The sequence below is a fragment of the Anolis sagrei genome, chromosome 11 (genome assembly GCF_037176765.1).
Source record: "Anolis sagrei isolate rAnoSag1 chromosome 11, rAnoSag1.mat, whole genome shotgun sequence".
In the NCBI taxonomy this organism is placed as follows: Eukaryota; Metazoa; Chordata; class Lepidosauria; order Squamata; family Dactyloidae; genus Anolis; species Anolis sagrei.
In genome coordinates, this window is record NC_090031.1 from 20,232,940 (window position 1) to 20,249,645 (window position 16,706).

The 16,706-nt window shown below is 46.8% G+C and overlaps 1 protein-coding gene across 18 annotated transcripts in view; it reads right to left on the minus strand.

Annotated features, from left to right (window-relative positions):
* Positions 1-16,706, minus strand: part of MSI2 (musashi RNA binding protein 2) — an 819,550-nt gene that overhangs the window by 222,414 nt on the left and 580,430 nt on the right. For all 18 annotated transcript variants that reach the window (XM_067472006.1, XM_060757066.2, XM_060757071.2 and 15 more), the window contains exon 8: positions 1,796-1,878. In XM_067472006.1, coding sequence (XP_067328107.1) covers positions 1,796-1,878 — 83 coding nt within the window. The remainder of the gene's footprint in view (positions 1-1,795; positions 1,879-16,706) is intronic.

A 16,706-nucleotide genomic window follows, 5' to 3' on the forward strand; every position in this document is an offset into this window, starting at 1 on the left:
TGTGATGGGGGTTCTGTGTGCCAAATTACTTCCAGGTCCATCGTTACTGGAGTTCAGAGTGCTCTTAGACTGCAGGTGAACTATACATCCCAGGACCTACAACTCCTTTAAATCAAGGTGAATTATCCCCAAATCTCTCTAGTATGTTCAGCTGTTGATCAATTCCTCTGTTTGCTGTGTGCCATAGAAAAGAATAGGAAAGGGTTAAAGGAGAGGCAGTGGGTGGGGTTATGTAAATTCCACACCAATGGGGAGAGTCAGAAACACTGGGATGTCTGTGGTGGAGGAAAAACAGAAAATGTAGGATGAACTTGTCCCCGGATTAAAGCCTTCACTTGAGCAGGATGGCTTGTTCTCCAGACTCTTGATCATTTGAGTTGCCCTCTTCTGAACACATTCCAGCTTGTCAATATCTCTCTTCAATTGTGGTGCCCAGAATTGGACACAATATTCCAGGTGTGGTCTGACCAAGGCAGAATAGAGCATGGGGAGCAGGACTTCCCTGGATCTAGGCACTAGACTCCTCTTAATGCAGGCCAAAATCCCATTGAGCCTTGAGTCCCCTCCGAGATGAGAAAGGTGGGGCAGAAATGTCGTAAATAAATAAATAACAAATTTATTTATTTATTTATTTACTTCACCAACGGCGACTCAGAGCGGTTAACAACCAGTATCAACAATACAGTACAAAATCATTAATCATTTAAAACAGTAATATCCATTAATTAACATCAGAACATCAATACAACAATACAGGAAAACAACAATCCATCACGTCTCATCAATAGAATCAGCATCCAATCCCGTTGTCCATTAATCCATATTCCAATAATCAATCAATTGTACTGCTTAGTTGAAAGCCTGTTGGAAGAGCCAGGTCTTCAATGTGTCCAGAGGAGGGCGACTAAAATGATCAAGGGTCTGGAGAACAAGCCCTATGAGGAGCGGCTTAGGGAGCTGGGCATGTTTAGCCTGAAGAAGAGAAGGCTGAGAGGAGATATGATAGCCATGTATAAATATGTGAGAGGAAGCCACAGGGAGGAGGGAGCAAGCTTGTTTTCTGCTTCCTTGGAGACTAGGACGTGGAACAATGGCTTCAAACTACAAGAGAGGAGATTCCATCTGAACATGAGGAAGAACTTCCTGACTGTGAGAGCCGTTCAGCAGTGGAACTCTCTGCCCCGGAGTGTGGTGGAGGCTCCTTCTTTGGAAGCTTTTAAGCAGAGGCTGGATGGCCATCTGTCAGGGGTGATTTGAATGCAATATTCCTGCTTCCTGGCAGGGGGTTGGACTGGATGGCCCATGAGGTCTCTTCCAACTCTTTGATTCTAAGTCAGACTTCCCAAGGTATGGACGCAGCTGGTGCACAAGTTTTAATTGTGCGAATGCTCCCCTGGTCACCACTGAAACCTGGGGTTCCAGGCTCAGCGATGAGTCCAAGATCACACCCAGACTGCGAACCTAAATAAGGAATGGATGTCCAAGCTATTGTTTTATTGAAGTCTTGTCAGGCTTGGCCTAATGTAAGCTGCTCCGAGTCCCCTTGGAGAGATGGTGGCGGGGTATAAATAAAGTTGTTGTTGTTGTTGTTGTTGTTGTTGTTGTTGTTGCATGCACCATATCCTATACGTTTTGAAAATTTTGAGACATTGTTGATTCATGAATAAACATCACAATAGTGCTCCTCAAGGATAATCGGGGGACGTTCTACCATGTCCGTGGGAGAAAGAGACGAATTTTCCTTTAAAAAATAAAAATAAAAAATAAACCAGGCATGCTGGCTGTGAACACTTACCATTTTATTATTGATTTCATGAAAATGGATTTCACAGACTTTTTCCACCACATCTTCATTCTCGAAAGTTACAAAGCCAAAACCTATAGGAAAACGAAAGAAGAGAGGGACAGACCTATTACTTGACCATTTTCAGCAAAGGTTTTTCTTCTTTTGGACGAAGCTTACAAAACAGATGACACATAGGTTCTTGTGGGTTTTTTCGGGCTATAGGGCCATGTTCTAGAGGCATTTCTCCTGACGTTTCGCCTGCATCTATGGCAAGCATCCTCAGGGGTAGTGAGGTCTGTTGGAAATAGGAAAATGGGTTTATATATCTGTGGAATGGCTGGGGTGGGGCAAGGAGCTCTTCTCTGCTGGAGCTAAGTGTGAATGTTTCAACTGATCACCTTCATTAGCATTTGAAGGCCAGACTGAGCCTGGGAAAATCTCTTGCTGGGAGGTGTTAATCTGTGCCTGGTTGTTTCCTCTCTGTTGTTTTGCTGTTGTAATTTTAGAGTTTTTTAATACTGGTAGCCAGATTTTGTTCATTTTCATGGTCTCTTCCTTTCTGTTGAAATTATCCACATGCTTGTGGATTTCAATGGCTTCTCTGTGTAGTCTGACATGGTGGTTGTTGGTAATTTCAACAGAAAGGAATAGACCATGAAAATGAACAAAATCTGGCTACCAGTATTAAAAAACTCTAAAATTACAACAGCAAAACAACAGAGAGGAAACAACCAGGCACAGATTAACACCTCCCAGCAAGAGATTTTCCCAGGCTCAGCAAGGCCTTCAAATGCTAATGAAGGTGATCAGCTGAAACATTCACACCTAGGTCCAGCAGAAAAGAGCTCATGGCCCCACCCCAGCCATTCCACAGATATATAAACCCATAACAGACCTCACTACCTCTAAGGATGCTTGCCATAGATGCAGGCGAAACGTCAGGAGAAATGCCTCTAGAACATGGCCCTATAGCCCGAAAAAACCCACAAGAACCTAGTGATTCCAGCCATGAAAGCCTTCGACAATACAGATGACACATACATTCATAAAAAAATACAATATTAGTTTGGATTAAACCAGCAAGGGGAATGCCAGAATGGAAATCATACAGTCCCAACAGCTATTCCATACAGTTACGGTGTTGAAATGAAAAGGACATCAATCTCCGCGGCTCGGGAGTAATAACTTTCCTTGTAGCCTTTCCCACCTGTCCGTGAAGCTCGATTGGCTCCAGGTAGAGGTAAACCCATTGGGACTTTTCCTATTATAGACGTCTCATTAGGCAGCCAGGGAGGGTTGGGAAGGGGTCAGAATGACGGAAAGGATAACCATGAATCATCAGCTCCCCACCGCCAGTGCGAGGGCCAACCTCTCTGCGCTTCCGCAAATGCATGGCGAGAACATTTGCCTCGGAGAAGAAAAGCAGCCACTCGGCTCTCGTGGAGAAGGGTTAAAAAGAGACCAGCTTTGCTCTCCCCGGAAAGCAGCCGGTAAAATAAGCACTCCTTGGATCTCTGCGGGCTGCAGGCTGTCCTTTCTGCTCATTGCGGCGGTCCAGCCCTACGGGTCAGCCAAGATCCGGAGGTGGTGATTTGTCTCTTTTCTTCCTGAATTGCTTCCTCTAATACCTCATCCGGATATCCTGAGGCCTTGAAGGAACTATGAAAGTTGCAGGCCTCTCTCATCTGAGCGCTCATCTGTTCCTGAGCTGCCACTTCAAACGCCGCTTTCTGATTTGGGCCAGTTTCAGAGCCTTTGGTGCCTGCTGTCTGCCCATCAGCAAAGCAGTATTTACCCTGTCAGGTCCTCAACAATCCAGACAAAAGCGAGTTGGAGAATTTCTTTTGGCAATAACGCTCCAGTACAGCATAACAGTCCTCACATTTCACTATGCAGGGCTGCACTCTGGTACCACGAGATGCAGAGCCAACCTAAAGAAATGGGGCTACAAAGTGGAATCCTCGACATGCGAGTGTGAAGAAGAGCAAACTACAGAGATATTGACAAGCTGGAATGTGTCCAGAGGAGGGCGACTAAAATGATCAAGGGTCTGAAGAACAAGCCCTATGAGGAGCGGCTTAGGGAACTGGGCATGTTTAGCCTGAAGAAGAGAAGGCTGAGAGGAGACATGATAGCCATGTATAAATATGTGAGAGGAAGCCACAGGGAGGAGGGAGCAAGCTTGTTTTCTGCTTCCTTGGGGACTAGGACGCAATGGAACAATGGCTTCAAACTACAAGAGAGGAGATTCCATCTGAACATTAGGAAGAACTTCCTGACTGTGAGAGCCGTTCAGCAGTGGAACTCTCTGCCCCGGAGTGTGGTGGAGGCTCCTTCTTTGGAAGCTTTTAAGCAGAGGCTGGATGGCCATTTGTCAGGGGCAGGCATGTAGCCGGGGGGGGGGGGGGGGGGGGGGCTCGGGGGGCTTCAGCCCCCCCCCCCCGAAATTTTCATGGTGGTTCGCGAAAAGGCCTTATTGGTGCATTATTTAAACTGTTATGTTTATTCATATCATGATCTGATCACCATACTCAATATATCCCATATGCATGGGGGTATTGGGGTAATGATACAAAAGGTTTGCTAGGCTAGACCCTCTTTCACTCAGACTCAGCCCCCCCGAAACTCAGCCCCCCCGAAACCCCCCCTGAAAAATTTTTTAGCCCCCCCCCCCTCCGAAACGAAATCCTGGCTACGGGCCTGGTAAGGGGTGATTTGAATGCAATATTCCTGCTTCTTGGCAAGGGGTTGGACTGGATGGCCCACGAGGTCTCTTCCAACTCTTTGATTCTATGATTCTATGATTCTATGACCCCCTGCTGCAATGCAACCTGAGCCCTGCCACATGCACAATGGGGTTGCCTCTGAAGACTGCCCGGAAGCTGCAGCAAGTACAACGTGCGGCAGCCAGATTACTAACGTGTGCGGGGTACAGGGAGCACACCACTCCGCTGTTACTCGAACTCCACTGGCTGCCGATTAGCTTCCGAGCACAATTCAAAGTGCTGGTGTTAACCTATAAAGCCCTAAACGACTCCGGCCCTGTTTACCCCTCCGAACGTATTCTCCCCAGGTTCCGTCCTGGGCCCGGTCCTGTTCAACATCTTTATTAACGACTTAAGATGAAGGGCTAGAAGGCAGGATCATCAAGTTTGCAGACGACACCAAATTGGGAGGGATAGCCAATATTCCAGAGGACAGGAGCAGGATTCAAAACGATCTTGACAGATTAGAGAGATGGACCAAAACTAACAAAATGAAGTTCAACAGGGACAAATGCAAGATACTCCACTTTGGCAGAAAAAATGAAATGCAAAGATACACAATGGGGGACAATGCCTGGCTCGAGAGCAGTACGTGTGAAAAAGATCTTGGAGTCCTCGTGGACAACAAGTTAAACATGAGCCAACAATGTGATGTGGCGGCAAAAAAAGCCAATGGGATTTTGGCCTGCATCAAGAGGAGCATAGTGTCTAGATCTAAGGAAGTAATGCTACCCCTCTATTCTGCTTTGGTTAGACCACATCTGGAATATTGTGTCCAATTCTGGGCACCACAATTCAAGAGAGATATTGACAAGCTGGAATGTGTCCAGAGGAGGGCGACTAAAATGATCAAGGGTCTGGAGAACAAGCCCTATGAGGAGCGGCTTAGGGAACTGGGCATGTTTAGCCTGAAGAAGAGAAGGCTGAGAGGAGACATGATAGCCATGTATAAATATGTGACAGGAAGCCACAGGGAGGAGGGAGCAAGCTTGTTTTCTGCTTCCTTGGGGACTAGGACGCAATGGAACAATGGCTTCAAACTACAAGAGGGGAGATTCCATCTGAACATGAGGAAGAACTTCCTGACTGTGAGAGCCGTTCAGCAGTGGAACTCTCTGCCCTGGAGTGTGGTGGAGGCTCCTTCTTTGGAAGCTTTTAAGCAGAGGCTGGATGGCCATCTGTCAGGGGTGATTTGAATGCAATATTCCTGCTTCTTGGCAGGGGGTTGGACTGGATGGCCCATGAGGTCTCTTCCAACTCTTTGATTCTATGATTCTATGATCCCCTGCTGCAATGCAACCTGAGCCCTGCCACATGCACAATGGGGTTCCCTCTGAAGACTGCCCGGAAGCTGCAGCAAGTACAACGCGTGGCAGCCAGATTACTAACGGGTGCGGGGTACAGGGAGCACACCACTCCGCTGTTACTCGAACCCCATTGGCTGCCGATTAGCTTCCGAGCACAATTCAAAGTGCTGGTGTTAACCTATAAAGCCCTAAACGACTCCGGCCCTGTTTACCTCTCCGAACGTATTCTCCCCTACGAACCATCAAGACCACTAAGATCGTCTGGAGGGGCCCTGCTCTTGGTCCCACCGTCTGCACAAGCACGGCTGGTGGGGACGAGGGACAGGGCCTTCTCGATGGTGGCCCCTCGACTTTGGAACTTCCTGCCATTAGAGATCAGAACTGCCCCCTCCCTCATGACGTTCAGGAAACTAACAAAGACCTGGTTGTGGAACGCGGCAATTGACAACTGATTTAATTCTTTGCCCACATGAAAGGAGGATGATGAATGGGATTGTGATGGTGTCGGACGATTTGGCTCTTTTAACTGTGATGATAATGTTTTAATGTGTATAGTGCTGATATTTTAATCGTGTTATGAAGTGGCATTGTGTTGTTATTGTATATTCTTTGTATGTTAACACATGTTGTGAACCGGTCCGAATCCCTCTTTGAAGGTGAGAGGGTCGGTATATAAAACCTCGAAATAAATAAATACATAAATAAATAAATAAAACAATGGAGGACCTTCTTATAGAAACACCAGAGGCCCTCCAAGTGGCCAGATACTGGTCAAAGGACATTTAATCAACTACCAAGCTTGCAAACTTTGTGTTTTGTTTGTTTGTTTGTTAAAAATGCAATACAACTGTTTGGTTTGCTCCTGACACGATAAATAAATGAATACTACGCAGGGACTGGGAGTTGTGTGTGCATGTGTGCTGGAATTGACTGTCATGTTCTGGCACCCATTCAATGGATGAATAAATATAGAAACCCATTAAAATAAAGTGGCAGTGCTCTCAGTGAACCTATAGAAGGGAATTTGATTCACTTTGGCAGCTTCTAAGGCAGCAGCTCTCAACCTGTGGGTTGCGACCCCTTTGGGGGTCGAACAAGCCTTTCACAGGGGTCATAGAATCATAGAATCAAAGAGTTGGAAGAGACCTCATGGGCCATCCAGTCCAACCCCATTCTGCCAAGAAGCAGGAATATTGCATTCAAATCACCCCTGACAGATGGCCATCCAGCCTCTGTTTCAAAGCTTCCAAAGAAGGAGCCTCCACCACACTCCGGGGCAGAGAGTTCCACTGCTGAACAGCTCTCACAGTCAGGAAGTTCTTCCTCATGTTCAGATGGAATCTGCTCTCTTGTAGTTTGAAGCCATTGTTCCGCATCCTAGTCTCCAGGGAAGCAGAAAACAAGCTTGCTCCCTCCTCCCTGTGGCTTCCTCTCACATATTTATACATGGCTATCATATCTCCTCTCAGCCTTCTCTTCTTCAGGCTAAACATGCCCAGCTCCTTAAGCCACTCCTCATAGGGCTTGTTCTCCAGACCCTTGATCATTTTAGTCACCCTCCTCTGGACACATTCCAGCTTGTCAATATCTCTCTTGAATGGTGGTGCCCAGAATTGGACACAATATTCCAGGTGTGGTCTAACCAAAGTGGAATAGAGGGGTAGCATTACTTCCCTAGATCTAGGGAAGTATGGAAAACATATATTTTCAATGGTCTTAGGAACTGATACTGCTAACTTCCCCCACCCCCTTTGCTTCCCAGAGGAAATCATATTCTAGTCGTGTTGGCGCAACACTGTTCGGTAGACTGTTCGGAAGACTTTCGGAAACTTCAGTTAGTCCAACGGGTGGCAGCCGACTACTCACCGGAGCATCATACAGAGAACATACCACCGCTCTGTTGTGTCAGCTCCACTGGCTGCCGATCCAGTTCTGATCACAATTCAAAGTGCTGGTTTTGACCTACAAAACCCTATACGGCTCCGGCCCAGCGTACCTGTCCGAACGCATCTCCTTCTACATCCCGCCTCGGAGTTTAAGATCCTCTGGGGAGGCCCTGCTCTCAGCCCCGCCTTTATCACAAGTGAGACTGGCGGGGACGAGGAGCAGGGCCTTCTCTGTGGTAGCCCCTCACCTGTGGAATTCGCTCCCTGGGGAAATTAGGTCATCGACATCCTTCCTCTTGTTCAGAAGGAAACTAAAAACATGGATATGGGATTACCTTTGGGTAATCTGGCAGACAGATAAACGACAAGGACGACTAGAGTTGGATAGAATTATGACAATGCGGAATGAATTTACGGATTTTGAACTTGGCGAACGTTGGTCATTAGATTGGTTTTTATTAACTGTTATTGTATAATTGGATTGTTTTAACTGTTTATAATTGTTGCTGCTATATATTTTATTTTATTATGTGTATTGCTGGCATCAAATTGTGCCTTTCTGTAAGCTGCCCTGAGTCTCCCTTCAGGGATTGAGAAGAGCAGGGTAGAAGTACTCGAAATAAATAAATAAAATAAAATAAACGGATTAAACTGCTGAGCTGCTGAACTTGCTGATCAGAAGGTTGGCGGTTCAAATCCTCAGGATGGGGTCATCTCCCTCTGTTAGGCCCAGTTTCTGCCAACCTAGCAGTTAGAAAACATGCAGATGTGAGTCGATCAGTAGCTACTGCCTCGGTGGCAAGGTAATGGCTCTCCATGCAGTCATGCCAGCCACATGATTTTGGAGGCATCTACGGACAACGCCAGCTCTTCGGCTTAGAAATGGAGATGAGCAGAGGCGGCCCTAGGTAATTTTCAACAGTAAGCAAACAGTATTTTGGCACCCCCCACCCCAACCAATCATTGATATATATATTCTGTTCGTCATGGGAGTTCTGTGTGCCATATTTGGTTCCATCATTGGTGGAGTTCAGAATGCTCTTTGATTGTAGGTGAACTATACATCCCAGTAACTACACTTGTCGCATTTGCTCCCTTGCCTGGCCTGCTTTGGGTCCGGAGGCGTGCCTGAAGACCCCGGTGTGTGCACCAAAAGTCACCTCTTCTCCTGACTTTCTCCTCAGCCATTGGGACCGAGAGAGAGAGAGAGAGAGAGAGAGAGAGAGAGAGAGAGAGGTGGAGATGCCCACCTTTCCTGAAGGTAGGCGCAAAAACAAAGGAGGGAGCGGAGGTGGGAGATACCTCCAGCTGGAGAGGCTCTCTCTCTCTCTCTCTCTCTCTCTCTCTTGGTCCCAATGGCTGAAGAGAAAGTCAGGAGAAGAGGCGACTTTCGGTGCGCATGCTGGGGTCTTCAGACATGCCTCCGGGCCCGAAGCGGGCCAGGCACAACGGCTCCGCCCCTTGGCCCACTCGCGGATTGGGGAGAGGAGAGGAGGCAGGTGGAGAGCCGGGGGATTGGGAAAGGGAGCCGGTCATAGAGAAGGGATCGAACGCGGAGAACGATTGAGCGCTGGCTCTGCTCACGCACCCGGTGGCCGGGTGGAGCAGGAACGAGAGGGGCTAGGCGAGGCTCAAGGGCCTGGCCCCTTTGGGAAGAGGATCGCCCGGCAGCGAGGCAAGAAAGCCGAGGCTCCCCCCGGACTGCTAGGGCTGTTGTGAGCTGAGGGGGCGCTCCTCAAGTGGCGGTCGAGGGGCATTTACAGAGGCATCTCTGCGCCCCTGAAAAAAGTGTTCTGCAACAGCTTACTTCGCGTAATGGACGAGCCGCCTCTGGAGATGAGCACCACCCCCCAGAGTCAGACTCAACTAGACTTAATGTCAAGGGGGAACCTTAACCTTTACTATACTGGGATGGGTTTAGAGATCGACAACAAGGTTGGTAAGAGATATCAGGTCTCATGGTTTTAAGTTGCAGAAGTAAACACAGTTTGACAACTGTCCTGATAAAGGATGGGTTCTTCTTCTCCGGACAACATTAAAAAGAGGCTGGACAGCTTGCTATCTGCTGATGACAATACAGCTGGAGTTTCTGCACTGAGAATTGGGTTGGACTCTATGTCCCATGAGTCCCTTTCCAACTCTATGATGTTACAGTTCTATTCCTGCAGCCAACTGAAACTAGGGATTGAGTTGCCTAGCAATAAATCTGCCTTGGGCAGTACTCAGGAAAGGCTGAGCTTTCCACTACTGACATTTGAAAGGGTTGAGGAAATCCCGCTAAGCCCCAAAGGTAAGTTCAGTACCCAGGCGACCTGTTCGCATCTCACAAGCCTCACAATTAATTATTGTGGCAACCTGCGAGAGCCGGAAAGGAAAGGTGCAAGGTCTCGAAGTTCTGGAAAGGTGTTTGTTTTCTCCCTCTCTCTATCAGTTTAGACACTAAAAGCCAGTTGCAGGTAATTTGTTAGGTTACAAGAAGAAAAACCTTTGAACAGATTCAGTGTATTTTAAGCCCTAGGGCAAGGCATACGGATGATGAGGTTTTGCCCTCTTACATGAGCTATATGAATGGTGCTGTGAATCTTTATTTGCATCAAGGTAGTTAGCCTCCATTGCCAGCACAGCTTCCCTTCTTACCATCTAGCCACAACATTCGGTTTTTCTCAGATTTTGCTCCAAAAGTGTTTTCTCCATTTGGTATCGTAATCTTCCTTCAATCATAGAATCATAGAATCAAAGAGTTGGAAGAGACCTCATGGGCCATCCAGTCCAACCCCATTCTGCCAAGAAGCAGGAACATTGCATTCAAATCACCCCTGACAGATGGCCATCCAGCCTCTGTTTAAAAGATTCCAAAGAAGGAGCCTCCACCACACTCCGGGGCAGAGAGTTCCACTGCTGAACGGCTCTCACAGTCAGGAAGTTCTTCCTCATGTTCAGATGGAATATCCTCTCTTGTAGTTTGAAGCCATTGTTCCGCATCCCAGTCTCCAGGGAAGCAGAAAACAAGTTTGCTCCCTCCTCCCTGTGGCTTCCTCTCACATATTTATACATGGCTATCATATCCCCTCTCAGCCTTCTCTTCTTCAGGCTAAACATGCCCAGCTCCTTAAGCCGCTCCTCGTAGGGCTTGTTTTCCAGACCTTTTATCATTTTAGTCGCTCTCCTCTGGACACATTCCAGCTTGTCAATATAAATGAATGTGATCACCTTGCCAGCTTTCATTTATGTATTTACTATATTTATATACCATCCCTCTCAGCCCGCAGGTGACTCGGTGTGGTTCACAATTAGTACCAGAACATAAAATACCATTCAAAACATTAAAATATTATAAAACCATAGCAAAATTAATAACAAACATATATCATTAGCGTCTCCTTACTGAAAACATTGACCAATCATATCATCTAATCTAGGAGTCCCCAAACTACGGCCCACGGGCCATATGCGGCCCGCCGAGGGCATTTCTCTGGCCCGCACGGCATACCCTAGCCTGGCCACACACCCACCCGGCGCCACTTCGCCAATCGCGGGAACCCTCTGCTCCGGCCGCTCTGCTCGTGTGGGAGGGAGAAGCCTCCCAGGTGGGTCCTCTGGAGACCAGAGCGGCCGGAGCAGAGGGTTCCCGGCCCACTATTGGCGGAGCGGCGCCGGGTGGGCGTGGCCAGGGAACGCCGGCGTTCCCTGGCCACGCCCACCCGGCGCCGCTCCACCAATAGCGGGAACCCTCTGCTCCGGCCGCTCTGCTCTCCGTGGCCAAAAGGCGCCTCCCACTCCACTCCTAGTTGCGCCGGGAGAACAAGCCCCGCAGCGCCGCTCTGAAAAGGTTTGACACATTTGGGCACATCAATAATAATAATAATTATTATTATTATTATCAGTGGCAAGTTTGGTCCAGATCCATCATTGTATGAGTTCACAACAATCTCTGGATTCTATTTCCCCCAAACTCCACTAGTGTTAACATTTGGGCATATGGAATATCAGTACCAAGTTTGGTCCAGATCCATCATTGTTTGAGTCCACAATGATCTCTCAAGGCAGGTGAACTACAACTCCAAAACGAAAGGAAACTGCCCACCAAACCCTTCCAGTATTTTCAGTTGGTCATGGGAGAAATGTGTGCCAAGTTTGGTTCGATTCCATTGTTGGTGGGGTTCAGAATGCTCTTTGATTGAAGGTGAACTATAAATCCCAGCAACTACAACTCCCAAATGTCAAGATTCTATTTTCCCCCAAACTCCACCAGTGTTCACATTTGGGCATATTGAGTATTTGTGCCAAGTTTGATCCCGATCCATCATTTTTTGAGTCCACAATGATCTCTGAATGTAGGTGAACTACAACTCCAAAACGAAAGGACACTGCCCACCAAACCCTTCCAGTATTTTCAGTTGGTCATGGGAGAAATGTGTGCCAAGTTTGGTTCAATTCCATTGTTGGTGGGGTTCAGAATGCTCTTTGATTGAAGGTGAACTATAAATCCCAGCAACTACAACTCCCAAATGACAAAATCAATTTTTGGAGTGAAGGACATACATTGGGTTGTTAGGTGTCTTGTGTCGAAAATTGGTGTCAATTCGTCCAGCGGTTTTTGAGTTCTGTTAATCCCACAAACGAACATTACATTTTTATGCCATAGGGGAGGCAAGGTATCTGCTGTCTTCACTGACAAGGAAGGTTGGAGCCGAGGCCAGATCTAGTTGGCGCTCTGTGTCTGTGATACGTTGTTTAATAAGTGCTTTGGCTTGATTGTAATCCATAGCTAATAGTAGACCTGGAGAAAATCCCAACGAGGAGATTTTGGATGCTACCGCCTGCTTCCATGTCGATTGGAAGTCATCCTCCATGGTTAGTGGGGCAAGGCCAAGGGGTGCGAATTGGACACAATATTCCAGGTGTGGTCTAACCAAAGCGGAATAGAGGGATAGCATTACTTCCCTAGATCTAGACACTATGCTCCTATGGATGCAGGCCAAAATCCCATTGGCTTTTTTTGCCGCCGCATCACATTGTTGGCTCATGTTTAACTTGTTGTCCACGAGGACTCCAAGATCTTTTTCACACGTACTGCTCTCGAGCCAGGCATTGTCCCCCATTCTGTATCTTTGCATTTCGTTTTTCCTGCCAAAGTGAAGTATCTTGCATTTGTCACTGTTGAACTTCATTGTGTTAGTTTTGGCCAATCATCTCTCTAATCTAGGTTCTTGTGGGTTTTTTCGGGCTATAGAGCCATGTTCTAGAGGCATTTCTCCTGACGTTTCGCCTGCATCTATGGCAAGCATCCTCAGAGGTTGAGAAGGTCTGTTAGAAGTAGGAAAAATGGGTTTACATATCTGTGGAATGGCTGGGGTGGGGCAAGAAGCTCTTCCCTGCTGCAGTTAGGTGTGAATGTTTAGCTGATCACCTTCATTAGCATTTGAAGGCCTGAGTCTGGGAAAATCTGTTGCTGGGAGGTGTTAATCTGTGCCTGGTTTTTTCCTCTCTGTTGTTTAGCTGTTATAATTTTAGAGTTTTTTAATACTGGTAGCCAGATTTTGTTCATTTTCATGGTCTCTTCCTTTCTGTTGAAATTGTCCACATGCTTGTGGATTTCAATGGCTTCTCTGTGTAGTCTGACATGGTGGTTGTGAGAGTGGTCCAGCATTTCTGTGTTCTCAAATAATATGCTGTGTCCAGGCTGGTTCATCAGGTGCTCTGCTATGGCTGACTTCTCTGGTTGAAGTAGTCTGCAGTGCCTTTCGTGTTCCTTGATGCGTGTTTGGGCAATGCTGCGTTTGGGGGTCCCTATGTAGACTTGTCCACAGCTGCATGGTATACGGTAGACTCCTGCAGAGGTGAGAGGATCCCTCTTGTCCTTTGCTGAACGTAGCATTTGTTGGATTTTCTTGGTGGGTTTGTAGATTGTTTGTATGTTGTGTTTCCTCATCAGCTTCCCTATGCGGTCAGTGGTTCCCTTGATGTATGGCAGGAACACTTTTCCTCTGGGTGGATCTTCATCTTGACTCTCGTGGCTTCTTCTCGGTTGTCTTGCAGCTCTTCTGGTGTCTGAGGTGGAGTCTCCATTGGCCTGGAGAGCCCAGTTGAGGTGGTTCAGTTCATCTTGGAGGAGGTGGGCTTCGCAGATTCTTTTTGCACGGTCTGCCAAGGCTTTAATGGTGCTTCTTTTTTGACTTGGGTGATCTCTCTAATCTGTCAAGATGGTTTTGAATCCTGCTCCTGTCCTCTGGAGTATTGGCTATCCCTCCCAATTTGGTGTCGTCTGCAAACTTGATGATCCTGCCTTCTAACCCTTCATCTAAGTCATTAATAAAGATGTTGAACAGGACCGGGCCCAGGATGGAACCCTGCCTGTTCTTTCCTTTATACCTATCGAGTTCTTTCCTTTATAAAGTTCGTAACTGTGGTCCGTCAGTCTCCTCTTTTATATTCCCTTTATTCATAATGTCTGACACTTTCAACATCCAGTCTCCAATACTTGGTATGTCTTTCTCTTTCCATTTTTTCGCATAAATGATTCTTGCAGCTGTGGTCAAATAACTGAATAGTTTTTCCTTATTTGTATTCTCAATTTGCTTCTGACACAATAAACAAAGGGAGAAATGAGTCCTCTGCCACTTCACTCTTTCAGTTGTTTTTAAATATCCTGGGGTCTCTTCCCTTGTTCTATTTTGCCCCAGCTTACTTCAATTGCTGCAAATTGAGGTTCAAAGTGCAAAAATAGTTTTGCACTCAATTAACTCAGGAGGAGCGGAGTGGGCAGAGTCTCTTCTTAGTCGGGCTTTTTTCCCCCCTGGACTCAATACATAAATTCTACGGCTTCTCTGCATAAAACTGTAGCTGCGTTTGATCTTCCCCATTAATACCTTGCCAGGCCTCTCCTTTTTGACCACATTCTGTCCCAGATTTCATCTATGCAATGCCAGCAGGTATGCGCTTCCTTTACCCTCGCCACGGATCTTTCCTGAACGCTACAGCTGCATACGTTCAGTTAGATATTTGAGATCTGAGTGACACAGGTGTCACTCCTGGAATTTGGGGACAATTGCGAGTTAACTCATTAGGCTTGTGCACTGCAGGGACCCAAGTTTCTGCTTAGGAAAGTCCACTTCTGCAGGTCATTAATTGCCTGACTGCCAGAAACATCTTCATCATTAGTAACTCATTAGCAAATAACGCAGCAGAGGATTTCGCTTTCGATTCTCTCTCCTCCGCCTGCCCCCCCACCCATGTCTTCCGTGACCAGTAATGAGAAGCGAAAGGGCATTTATAGGAGATTAGCAGTAATCGTGCCTAACAATGCCAGAAAGACCACCGCATGAGCTCTCACCCTTCCCATCCTCTCTCTTGCCTTTTCTCCCTTTCCTCCAGATCTGGAAACAGGGGAAAGAAGTCTGGTTCAACTACAGATACAGAGAATAATAATAATAATAATAATAATAATAATAATAATAATAACCAGGTTTTCTCCTTGTCAACTTTTCCTTCAATTTTTTTTCCTTGACAAAATTGAAGGAAAAGTTAACAAGGAGAAGACCTGGTTATGACTCACAAATGAAACAACGAAGAAGGAGACAGAAGGCCTGATTCTTGCAGCCCAGGAGCAAGCCAAAAAAAAAATAAAAATCAATGGGATTTTGGCCTGCATCAATAGGAGCACTGTCTAGAGCTAAGGAAGTAATGCTACTCCGCTTTGGTTAGACCACACCTGGAATATTGTGTCCAATTCTGGGCACCACAATTCAAGAGAGATATTGACAAGTTGCAATGGAATGAGTCCAGAGGAGGGCGACTAAAATGATCAAGGGTCTGGAGAACAAGCCCTATGAGGAGCGGCTTAAGGAGCTGGGCATGTTTAGCCTGAAGAAGAGAAGGTTGAGAGGAGATATGATAGCCATGCAGACCCGTAGCCAGGATTTCGATTCGGGAGTGGGGGGGCTGCGTTTGTTTCGGGGGGGGGGGGGGGCTGAGTCTGAGTGAAAGAGGGTCTACCCTAGCAAACCTTTTGTATCGTTACCCCAATACCCCCATGCTTATGGGATATATTGACTATGGTGATCAGATCATGATATGAATAAACATAACAGTGTAAATAATGCACCAGTAAGGCCTTTTCACAAACCACCATGAGAATTTCGGGGGGGGGGGGCTGAAGCCCCCCAACCTCCCCCCGGCTACATGCCTGATAGCCATGTATAAATATGTGAGAGGAAGCCACAGGGGGGAGGGAGCAAGCTTGGTTTCTGCTTCCTTGGAGACTAGGACGCGGAACAATGGCTTCAAACTACAAGAGAGGAGATTCCATCTGAACATGAGGAAGAACTTCCTGACTGTGAGAGCTGTTCAGCAGTGGAACTCTCTGCCCCGGAGTGTGGTGGAGGCTCCTTCTGTGGAAGCTTTTAAACAGAGGCTTGGATGGCCATCTGTCAGGGGTGATTTGAAAACGATATTCCTACTTCTTGGCAGAATGGGGTTGGACTGGATGGCCCATGAGGTCTCTTCCAACTCTTTGATTCTATGATTCTATCAGAACCAATGCCATTAAGGCCAGGATCGAAAAATCAGCTGATGACCCAAAATGCCGACAGTGCAAGGAAGCTGATTTATTTATCGCGTCAGGAGCAACCAGACAGTTGCATTACATTTTTAACAAAACAAACGAACAGACAAAACACAAAGTTTGGAAGCTTGATGAAACCATGGATCATCTCCTCAGCTGCTGCAAGAAAATCGCACAGACAGACTACAAACAAAGACACAACTCTGTGGCCCAAATGATTCACTGGAACTTATGTCACAAGGACCACCTGCCAGCAGCAAAGAATTGGTGGGATCATAAACCCGCAAAGGTCGTGGAAAATGAACATGCAAAAATACTGTGGGACTTTCGAATCCAGACTGACAAAGTTTTGGAACACAATACACCAGACATCACAACTGTGGAAAAGAAAAAAAATCT